We start from the raw sequence: 14,689 nt of genomic DNA, 5'->3' as shown, positions 1-14,689 counted from the left end.
GCAAAGAGGAGAATAAGAGAAATTTGTATTATTAGCAGGGCAAGCAACTCACGTGTCAATATTGAGTCAAAAGGAAGGTTTCAAGCGTTCTCTCTGCTAAACCATCAGTGGGTTTCATCCCTTTATGCCACTGTTCCACCCTTCTGAGGCCTTACTAACTTCCAAACACATTCATGGAAGTCGGAGCCCTGACATGCCCACTCAAGCGAAAATCCAGAAGTTAGCCTGTGACTGTCTGAGAATTCTCTTTTAAAGGTAAAAATAATGATAATAAAAATTCTTCCATTTATCATTATTATTATTATTATTACAGACAAAGCCGACTGTTTTAAATGAAAAAAAACTACAAATTTATTGATGGTATATTATTTTCATGGATTAAAGAATTTGTTAGGCCTCGTTCGGGCCTCTCAAAGGGCTCAAAAGCCCAAGCCCGTACAAAGCCCGTAAAAACGGCGTATATTAGAAAGCGTAAACGGCCAGAGGGCGGGCCGTGCGGATTCGAACTCAGCTCAGCATGTGACACTTCCCGCTGTTTCGTGACGTTGTTATTTATTTTTATTTTTCCTTTTGTGAGTTTTTGTTTTTCGCTTCAATCCCGATTTCGGGTTTCGGCTCTCTCCGTCTCTCTCTTGCAAGTGTTGCCGCCTCAAAGTAGCTTTCAGACTGAAGCACTCCCTCATGGCTGTGTGGGGCGATGATCCAAGCCTTTCCAATCAACAATCTCGATTTCAATCCGACACTCGGAATCCGTCTCTGAATCCTTTCTTCCCTTCCTCTCAGCGGAAGCCTCATCTTTTCCCTTTCTTTTCTTGTCCAATGAACGACTCCTCTTTCGTCTCTGATACTCGTACGCACTGCCATAGCGACGACCGACAGTCTGCTTTTGTCAAGCTTCCGGTGAGTTCGTTTTTATCTGATCATTTAATCTTTTTTTTTCCCTTCCTTTTTTTCTTTTCTACATGCAATCTATTGTTTTATGCTATGATTTCATCTTTTATTTCTTTCTCCTGTTTTGATATTCAATCTATTGTTCTGTCTCATGATTTGATTTTTATTCTCGTTGTTTTCTCTGATACAGTCTTGATTGATGATTTTGTCCATTTGAATTCTAGGTTTTCCATTTTTGAAGTTCCATCATGTCTTTGAGGTGTTTTGACTTACTGTGAACTCATTTTGTATGTTTATGAGGGTTTCTTTTGATACAATTGAATATAGGCTGTAGCTATAGTACTGTCTCTGAGGATTGATTGTTACTTTGTTCTTGGTGGCTTTTTATCCTCTCTGACCTTTTAGTTATCAAATTTGAAAGGCTAGAGAGGCTTGGATGGTTCATGACCTTTTTTCTTGGCTTACCTTACCTGTTGAATGTTCAATCTCTGAAGTTGTATTGCATAAGCTGCTAGGCATTTAGGTTTTCTTAAATTTATGTTACCAGTGACATTCAGTAAAGGCTCTTCTTCATGTTGATAGTCATCTTTTCAACAATGTATCGATTAATATGGAGTTTGAAATTCCCTTGTACCTTTGACTGGTGGGGTCTAGGACATGTGTTATTGCTCTGAGGTCTTTTATGGACATAAATGTGCTTGATGTGGATTTAGACATTTTCCAAGCTTCTATTAATCGAGCACGTGTTTGTTACATTCCTGCTTTGGCCAAATTATAAGTAACATAGTAAATATGTCTTATAACAGGTGATTTTTAGATTTGTCAACTCTTGGCAGCATGAAGCAATTGTCCGAAAGACAAGAATCTGATATTTAAAAAAAAATAAAAAATACATTCATGCCATTGTGTCTATTTGAGGGAGCAATCCAGAGCAGCTGTTTTTGTGATTTAGCATTATTCATCAATAATTGTTGTCCATGCAAGCAGTAGTTTGGTTTAGGCCTTTGCTGCCATGTCATTGTTTATAAGGAGGGGAATGAGCCAGTGATGCATCTGTTTGTAATGAGAAGTTCATCTTTGTGGAAAATGATCTAAGCTGTGGAGCTGAAATGGAATTGGGAACTGAAAATTAGATCTTTCATCAGTGGCATCGTAGACTAGTATGAGCGCACTTTCCATGTTAAGATTTAGAATCAGGAATCTTTGTGCCCCAAAGTGTGTTGAGAGTTGATTAATCAGATGGTTAATAAGGCCATCAAATGAGAAACAATTTTTGAAATTCAATTGTAGGTGAATCAGGTAGGGACTAGAAAATTGGAAATGCATACTAAAATTTGCATCACTGCAGTATTTCTGGAATGTGCCTTTTGAATTACAGTGAAAAATTTGGGATGTTTGCTATAGAGAAGATTTTGAATTTTGGAATGGGATGGGGAGATTCGGATAAAATTAAAGAGTAGAATTGAGATTAGCATTTATTCAGGTTGGGTATTGCACAAATGATTCAGGAATTATTTAAAACATCCAGAATTTTGTGAATAATTCAGTAAGAATTCATTTACATGATATAAATTTGGGATGTGTAGGGTTGATAGAAAATTTGGTTGTAATTTAGGATGTACTCAACTCATTTGGAAAGTCTGATGTTATTTTTGTATAATATGTTTGCCCTAATTCACCCATATGCATGTGCCAGTAAATACACATACTGTGCTTATTATGTTAAATCCCACAAACTCATTTGTTTCTATGAACTAATTCCACTTATATTAAGTGGAAGTTGAAGGTGAAACCGGCATTTATGCTCTTATCTAACTTGCACTTATCTTGCATAAATTGAAAAATCCTGTGTGCTGAAGTTTTTTGGTTGGGACACAAATAGAATATAGTGGCACAGGAAGAAGCCTACTTAAATTTGCATTCTTCAGATCTTATATTCTTCTGTTTGGGAAAGGGAAAATAGAACTTCTACTTTAGACTACCAGTTAGGCAGTGCATTACATAAGCTTAGATGAAATGCAGAAATATACTTTGTCATATGCACAAATACTTGGTGAATGTAAACAAAGATAGTTTATTCTTCATTTGGTATTTTTATTTTTACACTTTTGTCACATTTTTATCTTAAATGTAAATGGAACTTTGTAGTTGAAGCAAACAAATGAAATAGACCATTGCAAGGGTCAGACTAGTAGACAAGCCACTCTTGATGGACATGGTGAAGAAATGAAATTTCCTTCCCTTGAACCAGAGTCTTGTGTGGGTGGTAAGCAGCAACACAGTAAATCAAAGGTGTCAAAAAATGCCAAATCTGGAGCTCAAAGATCAAATGCTGGTATATTCCTATTCTCCATTCAATTTGTAAATATTGCCCTGCCTGTATGTGGCCATCTCATTATACATATTTGCTTTTGTGTTGATTGATTTTTTATTGCAGAGTCCCCGAATATTCTGAATCCAGTTGTTACTTGCCGTTATGACAGTTCACTAGGTGAGTCTAGATTAGAATGTCCAGAGGCTTAATGCAACTTGACTGGCTCTTTCTCTCTCTCTCTCTCTCTCAGAGACACACACATCATCATCATCATCATTGTCGTCATCATTTGCAATCAATTTATGGACTGGGGATTTATATGTTGTTGGCAGGCTTGTTAACAAAGAAATTCATTAGTTTGATCCAGGAGGCTAAGGATGGGACCCTTGATCTAAACCGTACTGCAGATGTCTTGGAGGTATTTAAACAGTGCTTCCTGTACTTTCCTATCTTCCATGTGTGTTTTGTGTTATATTGGATTTTTTTTCTTTCCATTGTTGAGCAGGTCCAAAAGAGGAGAATATATGATATTACAAATGTTCTTGAAGGAATAGGATTGATTGAGAAAACTTCAAAGAACCATATTAGCTGGAAGTAAAATATCTATGCCTTTTCTTTGGTGCCTTTTGCATTTCATTTATTTCTAATGACCAGTGGGCCTTCTGACAGGGGATTTGACATGTCTGGGCCACAGAAGATGGATAATGAAGTCACGAGATTGAAGGTGCATATTAAGTTACATAATAATGAAAAGGCAGCTATCAGCCTTGTATTTGCAATCTGTCCTTTGTCAGTAACTATTTGGTAGCTGTTGTGCCTACCAAAATGCACATAATATTGTTGCCATATTCTTGCATCTTGTGTCATACTGAGCCTGATCAGTAACTATAGGCATGGCTGTACAACATCACAAGGTTAAACTCATTTCCATCTTTATGTTCCCATGCTGCAGGCATGCTGTTGTCTAGCTTCCATGATTATAAAACTAATATCCCATGTTTGAAAGATCACCAGCTGGAATAAATCAGTCCATCCAGACTATAACAAGTAGAAAGTTGCAGCCAAAAAAGAAAAAAGAAAAAAGAAAAAAAAAAAAACAGAGAAAAAAAGAAGCCAGGAACTAGAAAAGTAACATGCATTTATAAATAATTTTTTTGCACACTGTCCATATGCAGAATGTTACAGTTAATCTTCATAGGGCTAGATATAACAATATCAGGCTAAGACATTAAGTTTCTTCACCAAATCATCCTACAAGTCTGTGCAAGTTCTTAATGATATATTAGCATAATTGATTTGTCAGTGGGGAGTTGAATAATAGTCTTTAACAAATGTATTTAACATATGGGTTTCATAGAGCAGATTGCTGGTAAGTTTCATCTTATATGGTGGTTTATCGTAAACCCAATAATATGGTAAATAGACTAAAGATTTGGATGAATAATTATATTAGGTTGCAAAATCAAATTTGGTTGGTTTGAATCAGGTCAAAATAGTAAACTTATGTTTGGTTGGTTAGAGCATGTTATAAATTGACTCTAGGGATGCAATGTTGCTAGTGCTTCTTAGACAGAAACATATGGTAGTGTGTTATACTACAATTCTTCAGCTTCTAGTAGTTTCTTCTTCTTCTTCCTTCTCTTTTTTTTTTTTCTCAGCTTATTTTTCTTTTGGTTTCATGACAGGCTGAAGTTGAAAGGTTATATGCTGAAGAATGTAGACTTGATGATTGCATAAGGTTAGTTAACTAGACTTTGGAAAAGATTTTTCTTCATTTTCTTTCTTTCTTTCTTCTTCTTCTTCTTTTTATTTTTTATTTTTTTTATTTTTTATTTTTTAATTTCAGTAGTTGATTTAAAGAGTCAGGCTAACATCATCATATTTCCTTCTTCAGGGAAAAGCAGGAGCTTCTAAGGGCCATAGCTGGAGATGAAAATTGTCAAAAGTATGTACTTTGATCATCTGATGTCCCGATTGTATTTCATAATATGACTTGGTTCTACTTGACAAATTGTCTTCTTGGACCTCTAGGCACCTCTTTTTGACAGAAGAAGATATTACAACACTTCCTTGCTTCCAGGTTGCTGTTCTGTCAATTGTCTTCAGATGTTCCTTGAATCTGGTTTTAGCTGATGTCCCTTAAATTCTCTGAATATGGTTTCTATTATTTTTGTCACAGAATCAAACACTAATTGCAATAAAGGCTCCTCAAGCCAGTTCTGTTGAAGTTCCTGATCCTGATGAGGTGTGTAGCTCAGAATTTATAATTGGGCCACAAACTTTTGAGGATGTATTCCTAACTGATGGTTTCTTGTTTATATAAGCAGGATATTGGTTTCTCACAAAGGCAGTTTAGAATCATTATCAGAAGCACCACAGGACCAATTGATTTATACTTGTTGAGGTATTTTTCTATTCTTTATTTGGCTAAACTCATCTCTCTCTCTCTTTCACACACACACACACACATGCACAACATGACACCAATGCATGCAACATGCACAACATGTGCACATACTGGAGGTGGGATTTAGTGAGCTTTGGAAGTCACTACATCTTTGTCCAAGAGTGCATTTTATCTTTTCTTTGATCACATGCATGTATACTCTTCCTTCTATCATAGCTTTTGTTCATGATGCTTGTAGCAAATATGAAGGCCAATCTGAGGATATAACAGTCAGGAGGGACAATAGTGCATTTTATCTTTTCTTTGATCACATGCATGTATACTCTTCCTTCTATCATAGCTTTTGTTCATGATGCTTGTAGCAAATATGAAGGCCAATCTGAGGATATAACAGTCAGGAGAACTAAATCACTGGATTATTCTGTGGAGGATAGTGGCTGCAACAAACTTCAGGATGCAGGTCCGTTCAGCTCACTGGGCTCAGAGGGATCTGGGATTCAGAAGATTATCCCATCAGACTTTAAAGTGAGTGTTGTTAAAGCTTTTGTTTTTTATTTTTTCGTTTTTCCTGTCCCCATTGGAACTTGAACCTGGAACCTCCTCATAAACTTACCCCAACCCTTTACCACTTGAGCTAGGCCTCAAGGGTTTTGCTATGAAGCTTTAAAATAGATGTTTATAAGAGCAAACCTCCCAATCCCTCCCTCCATGGCTACCTTTCTCCCCCAGCCCAGGTTTTTTGGTTGTAGTGAATGACTGTTTTGCATCTGGTCTTCGTTTTGTTTGCAGATAGATGATGATTATTGGCTTCGATCAGATCCTGAAGTCAGCATTACAGATCTGTGGGGTAAGCAATGTGCTCAGTTCTTTCTTACTCGACAAGTTTGGTTTACAATAAATAAGGTGTACATGCATTTACATATAAACAACACACAACTCACACACACCCCTGGGCCAAGACAAGGACAGTTCATAATGTGTAAAGTTAGGTCTGTTATGGTCCTTCAAGCCATGCTCTCATCCACGTCACTGATCATGAAACCTTTGCTTCATAACCTTCTCTTTTTTCTGGCAGCAAATGAGGATTGGGCCCAAGAAAATGACATCTTTCAAGAGGATTCCATAACGAGTGATGCATCCTTAGCTCAGACTCAACCATCACTAAGGGGGAGTCTGAGTGAACCGGACAAGAACCAGGCAGTTGGTTGCTCAGGTTGATACCAAGGGCATTTTTCCCCCTTACATTTGGAGTGTAAAGTTTGTAGCTAGAAGGGAGATGGTTGTTCTAATTATGTTCATAACTAATAATTATTAGCTAACACCGGTGAAAAAATTTTATGCTACAAAAATTTATAGATCAGCTTGCATTGGAATAAGAATCCCCAATGATAAAAGTTTTTGGGATTAGTGACGATTAATTTTTGTGCTTGTCTTCCATGCCTTGGCCCAGAGGTTGCTGGAGGTGAAGCCACACTGACTTGGAATTCTTCCCAGTTAAATTGTTCTAAATGCTTCTATTGGAATCACTGAGTTGTACGATTAACTCTGGAATCAAGATCAACCAAAGATTTGTTCCCAAAAGAACTGAAGTTCCATGAAGCTCTCTCTGCTAGGATGTGGATACTGACCGATCCCAAGTCCCACAATTGTATTTCTTGAAATCATCCCAGTTTTGATGTTTTTTTTAACTGTTTCTGATTGAATTGATCGGCATTGTTTAACAATGAATGAATATTGATGCAGCAAACAGAGCAATGGGGTAAAGAGCCAATCACTTCTATCACTGAGATCCAAAGGATTTCTCTACCTTTTTCCGAAGGAAGTTGAAGCCAGAAGGATAGACAAGACTCCAGGTTTGGATAAGTGGAGCCTAAGGAGCAATGGGCCCTTGGGTCCAAATTTTAGCCAACAGTCAAACAAATGGATGGGCTTCCATCTCTTTTTACTTGGATTATTTCATCCTAATTTCTCTGGGCTAAAATGAAGATGTTAACACAGTTGCGGGAGTCCAGCCAAATTTACCCCTGAACTAGATTTCGACATGTTCCCACACAAATGACCTTTGATAATGAACCATGCAAAGGACGTTGTAGCTCCAATCACTCTCAACCAAAGAAAGGTGGATACGTGGCAGATGGAACTATCACGTCCGTACCATTATCACAAAAAAAAAGGTGGTGGGGAATTGCCACCCGACCTTCCAAACTATAATTCTCCCTTGGCAAAATATCCCGTACAAAGATCCTTATCCATAACTAATTAATTGTGTTCCGCACATGTCACATGCAATTAATCAGCATCAACTTCAGTCCTTTTCTTCTTTTTCTACTTTGATTGCCTTTTAAAAAGATTCTCTTGGCGTGTTATAAAAAGCACGCTGTCCCTTTGTTTGTATTTTTCTTTTATTAAAGAAAATCTCCATAGCATCTTCGAATCCAAGACAGAAGAGTTTATACTACTTTCGGGTCCTGGCGATATAGTATTTTCCATTTTCTGAACGGAAAACATCTCATTTCCTTAATAACTCTCATCATCCTCTCTCAGAATAACATTCCCACCAGCTCCCCCTACCATAAATAATCGATCTTTGTCTTTCCCCATTAGGCTGATGGGGAAAGATGCTGATACACACCTTGTTTCCTTGAGCAAAACAGTCGGTGAGATGTTAAACCTTTAACAACATACTTTCCCCTATAAAGCAACCACCGCACCTGAAAGGCATCTTCATCCATATTATTAATTAAAGGTTTGAAACCTTTGGACCTACCAAATCAAAGCACTTTTGTCAACCTCATGCTAAAAAAAAAAGAAGCGGACGGATAAAGTAACCAATATAGAATAGAAGTAGAAAGCTGACAAATGTACATCAACATCAATAATCCAATACCCATCTTTGTTCATCTACTGTCTAATTACTCACATTTTGCAGAGTTAAACGGAAATACCATGACCTCGTTCTTCAGCGGTTCACCGTGGACCGGGTTTTCCTGAATTTACTTCGGGTAACCCGAATTGTTTCTTCCATGACAGTCTCCGGTGGTTGAGGATTAGCATTTTCATTTGGCAAAGATGAGACTGGTTCGATCTGCATGTCCTCTGCTCCATTTGATGTTGATTGGCTGGTGGTTTCTGTGGCGGGTTGAGTTACAGTTGTTTTTTGTGCATTCAAGGTTGGTGCTGGTGGAGCTGCCTCTTTAGGTTCCTGTGATGGAGGCGGCTCTTCTTGGGTTGCCTCCTCTTGGTTCTGACTTGAAGTTGTGCTAGAAGTTGGAGATGGTGGTTCTTCTGTTTGAGGTGGTTGTGTTGCAGTAGCAGACCGGCGATTTGCTGCAGCAGGTTTTTGGCGAGCCCTAGGACCTTGTTGCTGCAGTTGTAATTACAAAGTAAATGGTAGCTCAGAAATGATGTCAGTTAAGATAAATGACGGCAGCATTTCAAAGTTCAATTCCAGTATCTCAACTTCCATGGACATAATGCTTTTATGATCATTCAACAAACAACATTAAAGTGCTAGTATCAAAACTAAGAAGGAAAGCCCATTTCTCATGCTAGGTCCTAATAAACCTTCCTCCGGAACAGTTAATCCTTTTGAATCAGTCCAATTAGAAAGTTCATAAAATCCAGTTAATAAAGCTCCTTTCTAATCAATTTGGAAGGAACCTTCCCCAAGTCTCAAAACTACAGTAGGTATCAGAATGCCAAAACCAAACAAAAATATAATTAAAAAAGCTCATTGTGTATTATTCAATTTGTGTGTTTTCATCCAAAACACACAAATTTGTGCATTATAAACAAAAAAGAACAAGAAAACATCCTCAAAATAATTATTTCATCCAAGGATAACAATCCCTAATCGATGGAGAAAAGAACCAAAAAAAAGAAAAAAAAAAAAAAAAAGATGAAAATACTATTTCCCTGCATCAACAGTGTCCACCAGTGTGCATTTCATGTATCTTTTCTAATTATCATAAAATGAAGTGAAGCATCTTCTAGCATAATTCAGGCCGATACCAACTGTTAAAAAGGATTTAGGTCCTTATGTGCACAAATTGATGGTGTACAACCAAATCAAGGCCTGATAATAAGGATGCTATATAGCAGAGCAGAGGTCTATTTTGCCTTGATTGGAAAGGTCAATAGCATAATTATCCTGTGCAAAATACGAGTTAGGTGATAGAGACAAGAAGATAACACAGTCAAACACTGGTTACCCTTGTCAAAGAATACCTGAGCAGGACGTGGTCTTGGTGTTGACTGTGAAGCAACATACTGCAAAATGTCAAAAATTCTTGTCTGGCCATAGCTTGCAGCTTTTTGCCAATACAGAACTGCAACATCTCCAGCCCTAGTCCTTAGTTCCAACAAGTTGCGATCAATTTCTGTCTCGTGCTTTGCAACATATGGCTTAAAGAAGGAATCATAAACATATGTTGTTCCCTGAAATAATTGAAGCAGAGAAGCAATTACAGTAAGATGCAAATAATTAACAACTACAATCTTAATTCCCCAATCAGGCCCATACCTTTGTTTTAGGATACCATAGATATATAAAGAATGCCAACTTTGCTTCACTGTACATTGGTACCCTTGAAAGAAAGCAAAATAAAAAACACAATCAAAATACACATTCATACATAAAACATCCCAATGGTAAAGTTTAAATTCCATACCATGAAATGAAAGTATCACCAATTCTCTCACAGACTGTTATTGCAGCAACTAAAATCCTGTACAAGTCCATTTGAAAACACACTTTTTATGAACAAGGTTGCTTATGGAATTCCTAGTGAACCAAATATGGCAATACATAAACATATACCAATACTGGCACCAAAAACGAAGTTGCTCAATCTCTGGTTTATTCTTTTCCACGGTTTTAAAGCATTCATATGCAGGATATGCATAGCCAAAGACCATCCTGCAGTTATGAGATTAAAAAATTTCAAAATTTCATAACAACAAACTTATCAACTCTATATTGTTATACAGAAAATGAATGGGGTTTCATTGAGTAACATACACAAGTCCTCTAGTAAGAAATGATCCAATCATTTTGTATGCCTGACATATACAACGAAAAGTAAATGCTTAAGTCAAATATAGCATTCTAAAAAAGTTTTAACAGGAACTACAAGATAAAATGTTAAATTCTGAAGAACTTAAAGGCAAATGTTAAGAAAACTGGTTTTGAAAAAATTGTACAATTTTAAAATATAAATGTAGTGGTAAATAGAACATAAGAACAACTATCAGTCACATTTTAGACTCAAGAAATGTTGAATAACATGTCCTAGGAGCTGCTGACATGGAGCTGAGCAGATTGAAGTGGAAGTAGTCAAATAAGTTAGTCATGTGGAAGATTTACCTATTCCTTAGGAAGAATTTTTTGGTTTGTTTCTATTCTTTAGGAAGTATTTATAGGTAGCAGGTTTGTTGCTATTTTTATGTTTTTCTGTTTTAAGCTAGCTGTATAAATAAGTGCTTTGAAGCTTAATAAAATAGATCACTTCAGATTCCTCAATGTTCTGTTGCTTCTCGAGAGTTTCTACACTTTGTTTCTATCAAAACCAACAAGAAAATAAACAAATTGGCTTAATCAGAGCAAAATATCTTGAAAGACCACAAAATTCCACTATGACATAAAATTCTAACTAATCTCAACTACCAGAAGAGAGTCAAAGCTTAAAAAGATTAAAAAATTCCTGCAATCATTATAGGGTTGGTGAAGAACACTCAACCAAATGTGTTGAACTCAAAACATAGAATAACAACAGGCGGCTTTATTTTTTAATTAAGCATATGAAGAAAATATGTGATCAGTTTAAACAGGTGGCAGAAATAATATGGAAGATGGAAGCAGAAGAAGCAACCCTAGAGAACATAGGAAGCATGATAAGTAGATTAGCCTCCACATATAAGAAAACCCCAGTGGAGAAATTTGTCAAAAGTCATAACCAATGAGAAGCATCATATATGGAGACTCAAAATGAGTTTACTTAAGTATTCCAATAGTTTCAGGAACAGGAAATGTTAGCAGTGGAATTCACTCTATGGAAGGGAGTTTTCCACCAATTATCATCAAAACAATTTTATTATCAGATATATATTAAATAGGTATACAGCTAAATGGGTTTGAAATTGTAGATTTCACTCTCCATGAGGGAATTCTCTACAATTTTTCATATTAAGCAAATGTAGGCAGATGTCCAGGACGTTATCAAAAGTCATATCAAGAGAATCAAAGAGGAAAATACAATTATGCACCATTTGGCTGCTGAGAAAATGTTTCAAACTGAAAGAAATTAAAATCTTAATTCTTTAATTTTCATAATTCAGATCTGAGAAGGCCAAAACCATTGAACTGAACCTCACAGCAACTACACAGCAAAGTTAACTTAAGCTTTTCTTCATTTGGGAAAAATAAAACGGCGGAGAAATATAATGTGAAAATTGTAGTGTTTTCTTCCCTATTCATCCATTTTCTTAGAAACCAAACGGAAATTATAATGAATTAAGACAGAAAATTAAAAGAAAGGATAAATATAAACGGAAAAGCCAGCTAGAAAATTATCTTAAGCTTAATTAACGGACATTCTATGCCATAAGCCTAGAATGTTGCATTACCACCGATTCAAAACACAGAGACCTAAGAGATGGAAACTAGTGCAAATCAATGCAAACAAAACCTAGAAGAGAAAACAAAAGGAATCTACACTTGTGCAACGGTCCCTTTGGTTGCTAGGAAATTGCAAGAAAAATAAATGAAAATTCGGAATCTGATAACAATTTAAGACTGGAATAACTAATTAACATTCCAGATTTCGTTTTCATTCCTCCGATTTCTTGGCAACCAACCACGAAGAATCTCATAAACCATCCTATGCAAGAGAAAATCTGAAGTCCAAACAAACGAATACAAATACTAATCAAATCAATCACACCAAAATCTAGAAAACCAAGAATGACAAATCGGTCCATACCTTCTGACGAAATGAAGAAAATGAAAACAGTAAAAATCCAAACACTCGGACTACTCGGAGTAATTGGAAACACAAGAATGGTGACTAAACTACAATTGGATCTCCGGCGTACGGACGAATCGGCGGCGCCGAAACGCTACGGTGGCGAACCGCTACTATGTCGGCGGCGTAAGAAGAGAGGGATAGTGACTGAGATGATGATACAGGCTACAGCAACGCCCTGTGTTGTTTTGAATTCCTTGCTTCGGATTTGTTTCGTGAGATTTAAAAGTAGTTTTTAAACTTGATTTTGAGTTCCGTAATAGAGGGTTATGTGGGCGGGTGGCTGTTGGAGCACGAGGGTGGTGTGAGTACTCGTGCTAAATCACCGTACAACGTGAAACGGACGGCTGGCATCTCTCAATCTTTTCTAATCTCGACGAGTGTAAAGGATTTGCTACCGCAGCCAATCCCTGCTCTAGTAAATATTTTAAAATTTTCTTTATTTTAACTCATGTGAGACGATTTGAAACGAAATGGATTCGTCACCCACGGGGACATAGCTATGTAACCCACCAACCACTGAACTTTACCGTTACGAGAGATAATGGAAACTTTGGACTGGCGCAACGTTCGGTGATGGTTTCGGCAAATCACACGCAGTCGGTCACGTAGTTGGGTCACAGCAATGTGAGTCCAGTACAGCTAGTGATAAAGAGCCAGGGAGAAGCGGTAGCCGATTATTAAAGAGTCAGTCTAATCGCAATGGATAACGGGGAAAATGTATTATATTTGTATCCTTAAAAAAAAGTGATAATTGCAAAGTTAGATTTATAGAAATTGTGATAGACTCCCCCAGGGTTTTGAAAATAAAAGTTCACTCTCTTTAAACTCTGGCCTTGCCCCTTGGCATCCTGATTCACTTTTACTCCTTTTATTTCGTCTTTTAGGTTAGAGTCTCGCTTTTCACCAGCACCCTTCTCTCTGCTTTTCCGTCCTTCTGAAGTTTCATCCCCTCTTCCTCTGAATGGAAAAGGTCTCACAAACATGAAAGATCATACCACTGGTCCATGCACAAGCTCCTGCTTAATGCTCATCACTCATTCCTGATTCAATTTTGTAATCGCACCAGCTTTAATGGACGTTAGGTAGAATGACTGATGGATTGCAATTTTCAATTTATTTACGTTATAGAATTTCAATACCAACTTATTATGAAATGATCATTGTTTTGCCCTTTTTAGGACAACATAGACAGGGGAACTTGCTTTGCTTCTTTATGGGCCAACCCCACTCCATGGTAGGGACCCTTTGAGAACAGCTGGTATCTCACCCAAGATTATTTTTTTTTCCAAAGCAGAACAATTTCGTGGGAAGCATCTGATTTGGCAAATGAGGAGGTTAAAATGAGTGTGGATTACGGCCATGTCTAAAATTCAATGGGGTTTGGCATATAGAATGATTGCATAAAATATTATAGACTATTATTAGAGAAGTGTCATGAGTGGAGATTGGACTGTTTTTCTCTTCGGCAAGAGGTGCGTCCTACTGCGTGCGCTTCTGTGTAATTGATTGCAAGATTGTGAGAATAATTAAAAGAGGAGGAAAAAGAGAAAGGAAGGAAAAGGGGGATGGTGATGACTGATGAGAAGGGGAGAAAAGGGTGGAGCATGTGGGGGGAGGGTTCCCCAAAGCCTTGGATTCTACGTTAGTGAAAGTGGACTAATGGGACAAGCCTCCAAAGGCATGGTTACACCCTCACGTGCTTCTAATTATAGCCGTTTGTTGGGCTGTCCCTCTCACGCCCTCACTCCCTAATCCACTCTCCCCTACCTCTCTTACGGTCTCACCTACTACTCTCTGTCGAAGTCTCAACCAAGATTGGCGATGGTTGACTGTTGGTGTGTTCTCCAGAGTGTTTAGGAGCGTACATTAAAGGGTGTTTAGAGTTTTAGTTGCAAAACAAAACAGATAGTGCATGAGTCTGTCCATCATTTATGGTTTGGATTCCTAGCATCTCAATTTTTCATACGAGTAGCGTCGAAAATCATGAGAAATTTAATTTGTAGACCCCAGATAGATAAGTCACGAGTCATGACCCGCATGGCTAGCAATGAG

The 14,689-nt window shown here is 37.3% G+C and overlaps 2 protein-coding genes across 4 annotated transcripts; one reads left to right on the top strand and one right to left on the bottom strand.

Annotated features, from left to right (window-relative positions):
- The first annotated feature begins 478 nt into the window (after nt 1–478).
- On the top strand, nt 479–7,019 carry LOC100247139 (transcription factor E2FC). 2 transcript variants are annotated; one of them, XM_010666497.3, is made up of 14 exons: nt 480–900; nt 3,040–3,226; nt 3,329–3,382; nt 3,538–3,623; nt 3,711–3,799; nt 3,875–3,929; nt 4,891–4,943; nt 5,100–5,150; nt 5,237–5,285; nt 5,385–5,450; nt 5,533–5,609; nt 5,975–6,137; nt 6,402–6,459; nt 6,688–7,019. In XM_010666497.3, the coding sequence occupies exons 1-14, from the start codon at nt 682–684 to the stop codon at nt 6,828–6,830; spliced, it is 1,350 nt and encodes a 449-aa protein (XP_010664799.1). In that variant the 5' UTR covers nt 480–681; the 3' UTR covers nt 6,831–7,019. The 2 variants fall into 2 exon arrangements, with proteins under 2 accessions (XP_059590975.1, XP_010664799.1); XM_059734992.1 differs by lacking the exons at nt 5,975–6,137; nt 6,402–6,459; nt 6,688–7,019 and adding an exon at nt 5,851–5,968 and having other exon boundaries at nt 479–900.
- A 1,413-nt stretch (nt 7,020–8,432) lies between these two features.
- LOC100245445 (putative HVA22-like protein g) lies at nt 8,433–12,894 on the bottom strand. Of its 2 annotated transcripts, XM_002276438.4 has the most exons (7): nt 12,593–12,892; nt 10,633–10,673; nt 10,432–10,530; nt 10,283–10,339; nt 10,135–10,198; nt 9,840–10,049; nt 8,433–8,976 (listed from the first exon to the last, which is right to left on the bottom strand). In XM_002276438.4, the coding sequence occupies exons 2-7, from the start codon at nt 10,662–10,664 to the stop codon at nt 8,572–8,574; spliced, it is 867 nt and encodes a 288-aa protein (XP_002276474.1). In that variant the 5' UTR covers nt 10,665–10,673; nt 12,593–12,892; the 3' UTR covers nt 8,433–8,571. The 2 variants fall into 2 exon arrangements, with proteins under 2 accessions (XP_002276474.1, XP_019072048.1); XM_019216503.2 differs by lacking the exon at nt 10,633–10,673 and having other exon boundaries at nt 12,593–12,894.
- Between the last annotated feature and the right edge of the window lie 1,795 nt (nt 12,895–14,689).

This window comes from Vitis vinifera, chromosome 18, assembly GCF_030704535.1.
Source record: "Vitis vinifera cultivar Pinot Noir 40024 chromosome 18, ASM3070453v1".
Lineage (NCBI taxonomy): Eukaryota > Viridiplantae > Streptophyta > Magnoliopsida > Vitales > Vitaceae > Vitis > Vitis vinifera.
Note: the sequence above shows the minus strand (reverse complement) of the source record. Positions and strands in the feature narration are given on the sequence as shown.